Consider the following 13,043-nt stretch of genomic DNA (forward strand, 5'->3'; position numbering starts at 1 on the left):
CAGTCTTATTCTTCCACTTTAAGTAAGCCCAGCGTAGACACTCATTCTACCACTTCTCGTCTCACAGTTCCATAATACAGATTACATAATGCATATATCTATCTACCCATTTTACCAGTAAGAAAAGGTAGACAAGTTGGAAAAGTTCCAAGTGCAAACAGTTGCATAGGTGCATTTTGTAACGCATTTCTTATGCCAATGCCTTGCGCAGGATAATTATTGATAGGCAAAAGTTTCTAAAATTAATAGGAACCAAAACCGCCAAAACTCAGAGGAGGCTGCAATTGATTGAATAGAGGAAGGCCCAACAATATAAATTGTAGCTCATAAAAAAATTATATCATTAATAGAGGCTGCACAATCTAATTTGTTTCCTACATTTTCGCATCAGATCTAAATCATACTTTTATTCAATGAAAAATCATTTGAAGATTAAATTAACCTAGTAAACTGAAGGAAAAATGCTAAATACAAGTAATGCAAATGAGGTCGTACAATCACTCTTCTAAGCCATTCTTTTCTTGTATTACCTTGGAGATTTAGCTGAGAGACACTTTCCACAGGAGACAAGCTTCAGCAACGAATGTGGTTTCCGTGTCCTAATTTTCAAACGTGAAAGCTGCACATGGCCAAACTCATAAGCAACATCCTCAAATGGATCACAATAACATACTCATTAGTACCCATTAATCATACTGCAAATAGAAATGAAAAATGACGGAACAAGAACTACTGATCTTAGTGCATAATTTACCCAACTTACCAACTCAAAATCTAAACCTCAGGAAATTTTGTGAAGACAACAATTGGAAGTTTTATTCAGACAGTCTTGGCAATGAATGGAACTAGGCCCAACCAATTATAGAAGAAAAAACTATTATATGCCCATAATTTTACGTTAATATCAGTTCTATTTTTCATTATGTACTTGAAGCAAAGAAAAATCCTAATGTTGCCTTGGAAAAAACATTAAGCACTACTCTTGAAAGGATATAACACCTAAAAAGTTTAATATACTTTGGTTATAATGAAAACAACAGCAGGTGACAAGCATAGCCAAAATGATTCAGAGAAGAAGGCAACTGGCGTTGGTTGAAGTATTACGATGGGCAGATGAGACTCTGATCAAGACACTTTGACCCCACTCAAGCTCATTTGTATGAGTCTGTCAGTCGGATAAGGGGAATAGTTTACAAAATAGCAAAATATTACGTGTTGGCTTTTTTACAATTGACCTAGCCTGCCTGATTGAAAAGTATAACTACAGCTGAACATGACTACCTATACCTATGGACTAGTGCATATCCATCATGCATTATATTCCCAATTTCCCATTGATCAATCTACCACCAGTGCCTTGCTTGCTTAATCTACCCTATTTTTGCTACTCCATTACTACTGATTGAAACATTTAACACCATATATGCTCTATGCAAGCATAAAATTTCACGTAATATGAGTATTATGTACTGGATTACATGGCTAATTATGTAATAGATTGTAATGAAGCTCTTCTATAGCCCCATCCTGCATCAATTAGCCCTTAACAATGTACAACAGAATTGAAAACAAACCACTGACTTGTATCAGAGTGATCCTTAGCATGCTTCTCGTTAGCATCACAAGGACAAACATTACATTATATTACCTTTACTCAATTACAATTAACACTGTGCCTCTTCTAATACTGGACTTAACTCATTTCTAGAAAAATCAACATGGTAAAGTGGGATGAAAGGAGACATCAATATTCTTAAAAGATAACAATTTCTTTGTCTTAAAAAATACATATTTGTAACTTAAAAAAGCCTATCATAAGATTGTCATGAATTCAATCATGCATTACCTTCCGACGAGTTACTCTAGTTGCTTTCCAGCAAAGTAAGCTTCTCGATCTTGGTTCCAATCTCCTGTTAATTCAAGAATTTGTTTAGAGCAAATTCAAACTGAGGCATGACCGTGTTTGAAAGCATGCAAAATATTCTCATGGCCAACTTCTTCTAATCCAAACAGTTGTAATTGTCTGGGGAAAAATTGATCTAGGTAATGGTTCTAGGAAAATTATCCCACCATTTTGTTCATGAAAATAGAAGAAAGGCTCTTCTGTTGTCTCTCCTTTGGGAGGACAGTTTCCGGGAAATTAAGCAGTCACATTATTAAGACGAATTTAAATTTGTTCGAAATCATATTTCTGGAATTTTATTCATGAAAATAGTATATCTACATTTTCCTTCTTTTCTTACCTTCCAGAAAATGTGCAATTGCAAGATAAACAGTAATCAGTTCATTTTATTTAAAATATTAGCAAAAATATATTTTTACCAGGATGCATTTTCAAATTACTTCAACAAGGTTAAGTTGACATCCCTTTCATGCAAACCCTTTTCTGATTATCTACCCAAAATTCAAAATTACTTCTCCTGCTTCTTTTATTCTATATTTTTATATCATTTTCTGAGTATTTCTTAACTTCTGAACCTTCTCCAAAAAATATTGTGATTTTTTTAACCTTAGACTGTCCTTTGTTTCTAATTGCCAAATTCCATAGTTTGACCAGATTATGTGAACCCATCTAGCCATATGATAATACAATTACTGAATTGAGAAGATGGGACTGAGACTTGACAAGAAATTTCATGTAACCCAAATCCATGTCTATTACACCTATACCTAACACTCTTAACCTTTTTTTTAATTGGTAAGTTACACGTTTTAACCCATGACCTCATGCTCCATCTCATTCTTAGGAGGAGAGGAGGTGCTCTGGTCCAGTCATTTAAGGATATTAAAATTTTGCAGTTTAATTTTAGTAGTTAGATATAGTGGTTGATTCTTGTATACTATCTAATGCAATTCAATTTTATAGTCAAGTGAAATTGGAAAAGAAATTATTCTTGAGAAAATGTAATGGAATTGATTTACATACAAATTCTCTTGTTCGAGCTTTTCAGCAATAGAAACTGCTTTGCGTTTTGACCATCCACTTCGCTGTGTACATCCTTCTGCCTGCTGAATTACATGTGCAAGGGACACCTTGCTTCTGACAAGGCTCTGGCTCTGACTTTGTTCCCCAAGCTTTCTTCTTTCTGGGAGTGAAGCCATGGTTGATTGCTTAGAAGAAGAAACTGTTCCTTCTCCCACCTGGGAACCTCCCAAGCCACTTTTATCAGACACTGCATGATTATCAACATGCTCATTACCCTTGGGTTCCCTGGAAGAAGCTGCTACTTCTACAATTTCACTCCTTCCCATTCCAAGATTGTCAGACTGCAAGATCTGAGCTTGGGTGCTGGCCCCATTTGTATCTCTAATTTGAGATGAACCGTCTTTTGAAGGTGGTAAGACAAGAGGCACATGTACACCTGATCCTGAATCTTTCTTTGATTCACATCTTATTTCAATCGTCACTGGGGACCCAAGAGCGGTCTCAAATGCTTCTAAGATATGCCCCCCAAGCTTCTCTGCAGTCAATTTTGTCTGGTGTGAACTGAACACCAACTGCACAGTAGGGGCTGCAAGAAAATGCCATTTAATTCGACAGATAATTAGACAGTGAGCAAGAGGTAAATGTAGATAGGCATTAACAACTCTTAAATGAGAAGTATGTAAATATATATAGTGAAAATATGAAATATACCAAATTCACTAACAAAAAAAAAAAAAAAAAGAGTAGAAGAAAGAAAGAAAGAAGGGAACAAAAGTTCTAGCCCATTTATCCACAAAGGAGCAACTCGTAAAATGAGATGTATCTAATTGAATATATATGGGAAAATGCTGAATTAAAAGCACTCTAGATAGCAATGCACTTGATTTGTGACCCATAGGATCCAAATGTTATAATCAAACTTATAACCAATCCCAAATAAGCTCTATCTTTGATAATTAGTTTGAGTACAGTCATTGATGTAGCAGACAATATCTTATAGTTATTTGTCAACAAAAAGTTCCACGAATGGCATATTACAAGACTGGAAGTCATATAAACAAACTTGGAAAGCAATAATAGCATCTAAATGCAAAACAAAAATACTAAGCTTCAAAAGGACTAAATCTAGACTCTATGTCATGCATAACTAGGATAAAGGATAATGCTATTATCTGGACGAGCTCTATGGTTAAAAGAGGGTGACAAATGCACAAATGTTTTCCATCGGATGGCCAAGTCAAATAGGAGAAACAACTCCATTGAGTCACGATTAGTAAATGGCCCGGTTTCTTCTAATCAAACTGAAATCAAGGAACACATTGTGCATTTCTATGATAGTTTGTTTTCTTAATAGTTTAGTTGGCAGCCCAAACTGGATGGTCTTGCTTTTGGTTCCATTGATAAAGAGGATACCTCTTGGTTAGAGAGACCGTTTCAGGAGAAACATTTTTGAGGTGGTGATAGATATGAACAGTGAAAAAGCGCTAGGCCCTGATGGTTTTACTATGGCGTTCTTCCAAGTTGTTGAGATGTGATCAAGGCAGATATTTTGGAGGTGTTTCATGAATTTCATGTTAGAAGTAAGTTCTAAAAAAAGCCTTAATGTCACTTTCGTTGCTCTCATTATGAAGAAATCCGGGACTATAGATGTTAAGGACTTTCAACCTATTAGTCTTGTGAGTGAAGTTTACAAGATTATTGCTAAAATTCCAACCAATAAGTTGAGAAGGGTTGTAAAGAAGATTATCTTGAAGCCCCATAATGCTTTTGTTAGAGGTAGGCAAATCCTTGACTCCGTGCTTATAGCAAATGAATGTCTGGATGTAAGATCAGATCTGGTAAGCCAGGTGTGCTTTGCAAATTGGATACTGAGAATTGTGCTTTGCAAATTGGATACTGAGAATTGTGCTTTGCAAATTGGATATTGAGAATGCATGATCATGTCAACTGAGAGTTCTTATTATACTTGTTAAAGAGATGTGGATTCAGAGGGAGATGATGCTCTAGGATGGCACATTGTATTTCTTTGGTGCGATTTTATGTTTTGGTGAATGGCAATCCGTTTGGATTCTTTAGTAGTTCCTGCAATTTGAGACAAGGAGATCATTTGCCACCCTTGTTTGTTATCATTGTGAAGGCCTTAAGTAAAATGATATCTACACTATTAATGGGGGCTTTCTTTCAGGCTATTCTATGGGGTTTAGGAACTATGGTGTGGTTAACTTTTCTCACCTTCTGCTTGCATATGACACCTTGATTTTTTGTGGGGTTAATCCTGACCACCTACATTATCTGCGTGCCTTATTTTTATGCTTTGAAGATGTATCCGGGTTAAAAATTAACTTGGCTAAGTCGGAATTGGTTTCGGTGGGTATTGTCAATAATGTGGATGGTTTGGCCAGTATTCCGGGCCGCAAGGTTTCTTCTTTGCCTTTGAAATATCATAAACTTCTATTGAGAGACTCTTTTAAGGCAAAATCTATTTGGAAGATAAAGCGTCATTTGGCTGGTTGGAAGATGATGTACTTGTCTGAGGGTGGTGGATTACCTTAATCAAGAGCACCCTTTCCAATTTGCCTATATATTCATGTCTCTCTTCCCTCTTCATGTTGGTGATGCAAACCACATAGAGAAATTGCAACGAGACTTCTATTGGGGTGGGCTGGGTGAAGAATTCAAATTTCACTAGATAAGATGGTCCAAGGTTTGTCCTTCAATTTATAAGGGAGGGTTGGGGTCCAGAATTTGTTGTTGTTCAATCGTCCTCTTTTGGGAAAATGGCTTTGGCACTATATGCACAAGAGAGGCTTTTGAGGAGAGTTGTGGTGGATTGAAAATTTAGCAGCTCATGGGGTGGGCGGCGTTCTAATGGGGTTTATAGGTTGTATGCGGTGAGGTTATGGAAGAATGTGGAGGGGTTGTGGGTGTTTTCTATGCATACCAAATTTGAGGTAGAAAATGGCTCCAAGATTAAATTTTGGCATGACCTGTGGTGTGGGGATCAAATTATTTGGAGTTTTCTAGTAGCTCTCATCAATGAAACATAAGCTTTATTAGAGCGACTCATGATTGGGAGTTACATGTCTTTACTTCGTTTTTTTTAACTTACATGAAAAAAATGGGAAAAGAAAATTGAACCATTGTCTATAATTTTTTTGTTAGGTGAGGGATACGCTACTCAAAGCATAAAGCAAAAGAAACCTTTTGGTCATAAATATTTCAAAGATAGTCTGTTTTTGAAAAGTTGAAAATGGATGTAAGAATGTTGGTAAGAAGATTGGATGGGAGTTTTGGCAGCAGAAAGAAACCAATTATCTTGTACACTATGAGAAGTGATGGAATTTCAATTAATTTGAGAGCTGTTGAACCCCAAGTTGATTCCGCTTTTGAGTTTCCAATTTAGCACCATATTTTATGTCTCCACAAACAAATTAATCCCAAAGTTTCCATGCAAGATTTTTCACATATGAAATTAAAAGAAAAACATGGCAATTTTGAAAAGACTATCTAACTGTGAGATACTGGGGCATTTATAATGGCACTTGTGAATGATTTTGAATGCATACTGGGGGGTACCTGCTCCAAGGCTGACAGAGATCAGCTTCCCTTCTTGATACAAAAACTCCTTTACGCCATTAATTTGAATTTTCTCAAGCACCTCCCACCAGATATCTTCAATTCCTCTACGGCTTTTACCAGACGTCTGCCGGCCACTAACCTTAGTCATATCAGCAGCGTACGCAGATGTCTGTTGATGAACCATACAAGTCCCAACATGTCTTTTTTTCTCTAAACTAATACCCTTATGTGTGCCATTTCCAGAGAAATCAGCAGAACTTCCCGCGTGGAAATTTTCTTTTCTGGCGTTTGCTGACAAGGTTCTCTCTTTATTGGCCATCCCAGAATGCTCACCTACTCTTCTGGCTGAATCCCTTCCACCCGCATTATTTAGGGCCAGGGGACTGTGATTAAAACTATTGTCTGAAGAAGTGGGTAACATGTACTGCTGATCTGGAGCAAGTTGAAGCAATGCAGCAGTTAGCCATGTTAGTTTGTCATTTGACATCCTCAGTTGTTTTTCAGCCTCAGATAAAGTTTTCAGAGCTTGACGCAGTTTTTCCATATCTTCTTTGGATACTGCAATCAAGAAGAACACAGATTGAGCTGGAGTCAGAAAAACCAGAGGAAAAGTTGGCATGAGCAAAGCTCAATCAATCATTAAAAGAGGAAGGCTGGAAGAGCTTGCAAAACAGAAAAATGGCATCGATACGACTTTTGTAAAAAATGAGGTGAAGATAATAACAATGAGTTTATAAATGAGCCACACTATTACAGATATTCAGATATATAGATCTGCAGAGGCTAACATGATCATCGTCACCACAACTTGTAAATAAATAGATGAATCAGTAGATTTTTGTAATTAGTACAGTTTTTACTCACATGGTTGTCGTCGGAAGAACTTCCTTCTAAGCCTTTCTTTTTTGAAGTCATAACTACCAGCAAGTATATCGGTAATTACTGTAGCAAGCTGTGACATCAAAGCTAATGGCTCTACACCAGTTTCCATTATTACTCTCAAATTCTTCACTGTATTAACTGTGTCTGCAGAGAGTGCTAAATCAAGAAGATCTACCAATTTCTCATCTGAGATAAGCCCAACCTGAAAAAAAAAAAAAAAAAAAAAAAAAAAAAGAAGATTTAATAACTTTCACTTGTTATGCAGGTGGAAAAGTATTTCCTGTATGCTATATATATAATAATTATCAATGACATGGATAACAGCTCATATTAGTCTGCCTTGTTCTAATTCTTTAAAATTTTTGCATTTTGTGTTTTTACTGTTTTACTCCTTTAACAAGGGATTTCTCTTGTATACTTCTTGTGTGCTAGGATTGCGCCCTCTGCGCTATTTTAATGAGATTGCATTACTTATATATAAAAAAATAATACTAATAATAATTATATCAATGACATCTGAAACTTATAACAAGTATTGGAAAGAAAATACCTAGAAGGGATTGCAGTCAATTTGACAGAAAGAGCAGACAGGGAATGGGAATATATAATATACCAATACATATATTGTGGGAGTTGCTACAGTTGTGTGACTAACATGGTTTTCAGTCACAATTATCCAAGCGAGGCTAATCATAGCAGCAGAAGTAACAATACAAGGAGCATGTGAACTAGCTCTGCTACCAATATTATATGAAATGCAAACAAAATGGAGAATAATATATTCTACAACCTGCTCTACAGACAGTGTTATAAGAAATGCATACAAAATGAAGAATAGTTATGCTACAGCCTAAGAAGTACCGAAAATCTCGCAATCACGAATAGGAAAAAAAAAAAAAGGTAGTCATCTAAGCATAATTTAATTTAAAGCTAGTGCTAACAACAGCCACCGCAACCAAGTAAACCAGATTGAATCATTTTAGAATTTTTTTTATATGTAATCGAATTTCACTAAAAAGTGCAAGGGCACAACCCAAGTACGTAGGAAGTACACAAGAGAAACACCTAACAAAAAAAAACAAAAAAGAGAGAGCAAGAAAGTCATGAGAGCTAGAAATATGAAAGTAATCATAGGCAATCGTCCAGTGGTAAATGGTATTAAAGAAAAAAGCCTAGATATGTACCATCATTTTGGCACTAGCTTTAAATTAAGATTTACAAGAGGAATAAAGTACATAATCATACTGACAGCTATTATCAGCATACTCTGAAGTTCTATTCCTAGGGTAAGTTGAAGTCGGCCCAACATGGAATTTGTCAGTGAAGACAACAAATGCAGTGAAGAACTTTGGATGGACAAAGATGATATGCAACACAAGAAGGTTTAGCAAACAAAAAATAATGAATTAGGGGACATTAGAGGGAAAGACGATGAAGTCACACTTGCACATGACATGCATAGCAAGCAATTAGGAAAGGTGTTTATCCATGTTGAAATTAGCATAAATATTGACCAGAAATACATGATATACATAAGCATGACGCACAACAGAAACATTGAACAACCATAAAGAAAAATCCCTTTTTTTGTATGTGATGAGTACAAGTACAATAAAACTCTAACCTAACAACCAACATACAGTTTTTTTTTTTTAATGATGGGGAACCCTCCCAAGGCAAGGCCACTTTGTACCCATATGTAAAAGGCAAACCCCGGACCCAAGCAAGACACCCTTCCCCCCCAACACACACACACATCAAATGAGACTCGGCTTCGCCACGGGTGTGGACCTAAAGAACTGTTTGCACCTAGGAGGGTTCAAATCTTAGAATTCTAAGGCCTTAACCACTTGGGCCAAGTTAAAAAATAATAAATAAAAATTAAATAAATAAATAAAAATAAAAATTTGTTCTTATCATTACTCTTCTCATGTTTAAATAATTAGAAATGCATTAAACATGATATACAAGGTTAAAAAGATATGCAATTGACATATAATACGTGAAAATCATATTAGTATAAAACATAAAACCCAATCATGGTTAATATAATTATAATGCCTAATCAATAAATCTTAAGACTAAAATGCACCATATTTGCACCCAAATTACTTTTACTACCATTTTGTGGTGAGAAATACCTATTATGTACAACAATTTCATTCACATCATTGTACTCATTGATATCAATAACACCCAACATTTGTACCAAGAATTTTTTGGTTGCAATGTTTCAAGAGGATACGCATTAACAAATATAAGAGTATATGAAAAGTATAATGCCCTAATTCTGATAAGTGAAAGTGAATAAGTACTTACCAGTTCCTGAACCAGAGGGACAGAGATTCTCTGCCCAAGTAAACTCAGTTGCTCAAGAGTCATCTCAGCATCCCTCAATGATCCATCTGATCTTGATGCGATAAGTTTTAGTGCATCCTTATCAATTTCTAAATCTTCTTTGCTTGCAATCCATTGCAAAGTATAAATAATATCAGCGTCCTTCAGCTTTGGAAAAAAGAACTTCTGGCACCTGGATATGATTATATGAGGCAAAACATCAAGACTTGAACTGACAAGGACAAAAACCACACGTCTGGGAGCTCGATCAATGACCTTTGATATGGCACTCCAGCAATCAGGGGACAAAGTATCACAGTCATCAAAGATAAACACTCTAAACTGTGATGGCTGCTGGGAGACAATCATATTGTCAAGTAAATCCATAATGCTCTCAAAGTCAAAATTACTGACTGGACCAACTTCCCTTATGTTTCTGTTCTTACCCATATCATGTGCAATGCAAGAATTGCAAAAGCCACAAGGTTTAGGATGTTCCAAAGACTGGCAATTTAAAGCTCTAGCGAACATACGGGCACAGGAAGTTTTACCTGTGCCATGAGGTCCATAAAACACATATAGCAAACCAACCTTCCTTTTCATGACAGCATTTAGAAGAGCTTGTGCTACTAAATTTTGTCCCACCAGATCCCTGAAGGTTCTCGGCATGTACTTTTGTGTCAGGCTCTTGTGTCTGCTATTGCGGTAGCCTCTCAACTTGTGTTGATCACCAGATCTAGCTTCAGAAGCAAGGTCAGAATCAACATCATGCTTGTATAAATTATCAGCAAAAATACCAAGTTCACCAGAATAATCGCGGACCCAACCAGCATTTTCAGTGCTTTCCTGAGATCCAGATGCCTCAACTAGCAGAGGCACTGCCTCTGCATTAGATCTTGTAGATGAGCTTGAGTAGTCGGATACCATTGGCATGTTAGACATATCTCGCCCATTCGCAGTTGAACCCGCTTTCTTTAACCTTGAGTCTGACAAACCACAAGACAAACTTCTTCCAGCCATGTCAAGAATAGTTTTACCTCTGTGATGAATTATTGACCAATTCCAAGGAATCCCACACCCATTTTTTGGAGCCCTAGTGACATTCGGTTCAGCATACTCTTCTTCTCCCATTTCCATGGAATACTTGGGGCGTGAACCTTGAGCTAATGTATTAGATGCCACAGACAATTCATTCTGAGCTCCACTATCCCTTGAAGCCGTAGCACCTCGAGCTCTTCTTGTGCCTCGAAACTTGCGCCTGTTAACTCTATTTAACCCACTGCAGTACCCATGAATGCTGGCTTCTGGTTCCTCAACAGTTTTCTGCCATTGAGAATGTCTTCCACGAAGACGGATGTTAGAAGATGCTACATCATCACTATTCATTGGAACATTATCCAACTGCTCAGAGAGCGTCTTAAGTTGAACACCTCCAATATGCTTCCCCTTTTTTCTACTCGATCTATCTTTAGATTCAGAATTTCCCGAAACAACATTATGAGCCCAATCATTACCATCTTGACAAAGTGGAGACTCCTCATTGCCATGCAAAGTATCAATCCTACTACTCTTCCTACTAGATTCCTCTCTCCTAACTCTTCTACCATTCCCAACTCCACTCTTGCAACTATGTTCACTGATTGCCGCTACCCCATCATTAACCTCTCCAACCTCGCCGGGTGCAACTTTTGATGTGGCTAAATTAGCTAAGGGTGGTGAGCTTCCCGACATCCTCCTAGCTTCCCTCCGACGCTCAATACCTATAGACCTTCTCCCCTCGCGAATCATGGCATCATTTTCACCCTTCTTCGGGAGTAGATCAATAATGGAAGGAGAATGCCATGAGGGAGGACTTGCAGATGGGTCCCTGAGAGATCTTGATCTCTGAAGGACGACAAGGTCCCTCATAATAGACCTATCGGCTAATATGGGGCTCTGCTTGTGCATATGATTCTTCAAGTGAATACAATTTGTCAAATGTATGTGGTTGCGTAGATGATCACTAATATCACCATTTGCATCCTTAAGAATCCTATTACGGACAGCTCTGGTCATGATCAGAACATCAATGCATCCAATAGCAGGATCTCTTTAAAATTAAGGAAACAAATCAAAGTATATAGCATTTCTTATTGTATAACTGTCGCCAATCTTTGCAATTATGGCAGTACAAGCTCCACAAAGTTCCTGAACACCCACCAACTATATCTCACTGATGGCATAGCAAAGCCCACAGCAATGCCGAAATTCAAGCATCTAGAGATCCTCCATCAATAACCCAGCACTTATTACCAAATCCCGTAACCCCATTTCCAACAATAACTCCCCAAACTAGAAAACTACCCCCCAAGTACAACAAAGCTTTCAAAACGAATCATTTCTCACTCGAAGGCAGAAAACCCACCAACAAAAACCATAAAGTAGGCACCGCAAAACCTTTAACCCAAGAAACCAAGCTCAAAAAGAACCAAGCTTTGAAAGCACCAAACTCAAATGCCACCCCCCAAGAAGCAGCATTAACCACCACAAAACACCACCTGAGCTCCAATGCATGAGATTACAACACAAAAACCAAACTCTGAGCCGTCAGCATGTAAAACTAAGAACAGAACAAACTAACAGAAACCCATGCTTTCAAATCTCAGCAGCAATCAAAATCTCAACCATTTTGGTTCAAAACCCGTAAAAGATTACGGATTTTGACAAAACGGGAGAGAATTAGATAAGGGAGTGAGATAACAAAAGAACTTGATGTAACATCACAAAAGGGAACAAACAGAAAAGCCAAGAAGAAGAAGAAGAAGAAGCAAAAAGCAAGAAGGTAAACACTCCGATCACCTGAATCAGAAAAGGCAAAGCATAGTGAGACCCGTTTCGATCATCAAGTCCGTGGATCTCTCGCCAAGCTTCACATGCACTTCACGAGCCCTCCTTTCAAAGAAAACGATAGTCCCAGAGAGATAGAGAGGGACAGCTCAGTAAGTCAGTAACAACAGTATTCTATTCTAACTGTGTATATAAGGGAGAGAGAGAGAGAGATGGGGGGAGGGTATGGGGGGGTGAGATCCGTTACAGACAGATACAGAACAAGGCCTTTGGGCAGAGGGGACACATTACAAGTAAAGCGGTTTGTCCGTTTGTTTGAACATGCAAATTATTTTTTGGCTTCTAGCCTTTTTGCCTATATACTCTGTTTTTCTATTTATTTTCTGTATTTTTTTTTCAAATTTTTAGAATAATTTTGTATTATTTTGTACGAAAAGAAAATCAAAAAATTTGAAGATTTTGAATTTGTGGGGACCAACATGTTTTTTCCGTT

At 37.3% G+C, this 13,043-nt stretch overlaps 1 protein-coding gene across 1 annotated transcript; it reads right to left on the minus strand.

Moving 5' to 3' along the window:
• Window positions 1-309: 309 nt before the first annotated feature.
• On the minus strand, window positions 310-12,769 carry LOC132170907 (AAA-type ATPase family protein). The gene is made up of 7 exons (XM_059582061.2): window positions 12,563-12,769; window positions 9,707-12,261; window positions 7,370-7,589; window positions 6,503-7,063; window positions 2,927-3,512; window positions 1,847-1,910; window positions 310-619 (listed from the first exon to the last, which is right to left on the minus strand). The coding sequence occupies exons 2-7, from the start codon at window positions 11,777-11,779 to the stop codon at window positions 527-529; spliced, it is 3,597 nt and encodes a 1,198-aa protein (XP_059438044.2). The 5' UTR covers window positions 11,780-12,261; window positions 12,563-12,769; the 3' UTR covers window positions 310-526.
• Between the last annotated feature and the right edge of the window lie 274 nt (window positions 12,770-13,043).

Source organism: Corylus avellana, chromosome 1 (genome assembly GCF_965113065.1).
Source record: "Corylus avellana chromosome 1, dhCorAvel1.hap1.2, whole genome shotgun sequence".
In the NCBI taxonomy this organism is placed as follows: domain Eukaryota; kingdom Viridiplantae; phylum Streptophyta; class Magnoliopsida; order Fagales; family Betulaceae; genus Corylus; species Corylus avellana.

Bases quoted from the DNA above. Each gene is read 5' to 3' on its own strand.
- LOC132170907 (XM_059582061.2), bottom strand. From the start codon at position 11,779: ATGACCAGAGCTGTCCGTAATAGGATTCTTAAGGATGCAAATGGTGAT. The intron at 7,590-9,706 runs GTAAGTACTTAT...TTTTTTTTTCAG, and splicing joins TCCCTCTGGTTCAGGAACTG to GTTGGGCTTATCTCAGATGA. The intron at 1,911-2,926 runs GTATGTAAATCA...TTGAATTAACAG, and splicing joins AAGCTCGAACAAGAGAATTT to GAGATTGGAACCAAGATCGA.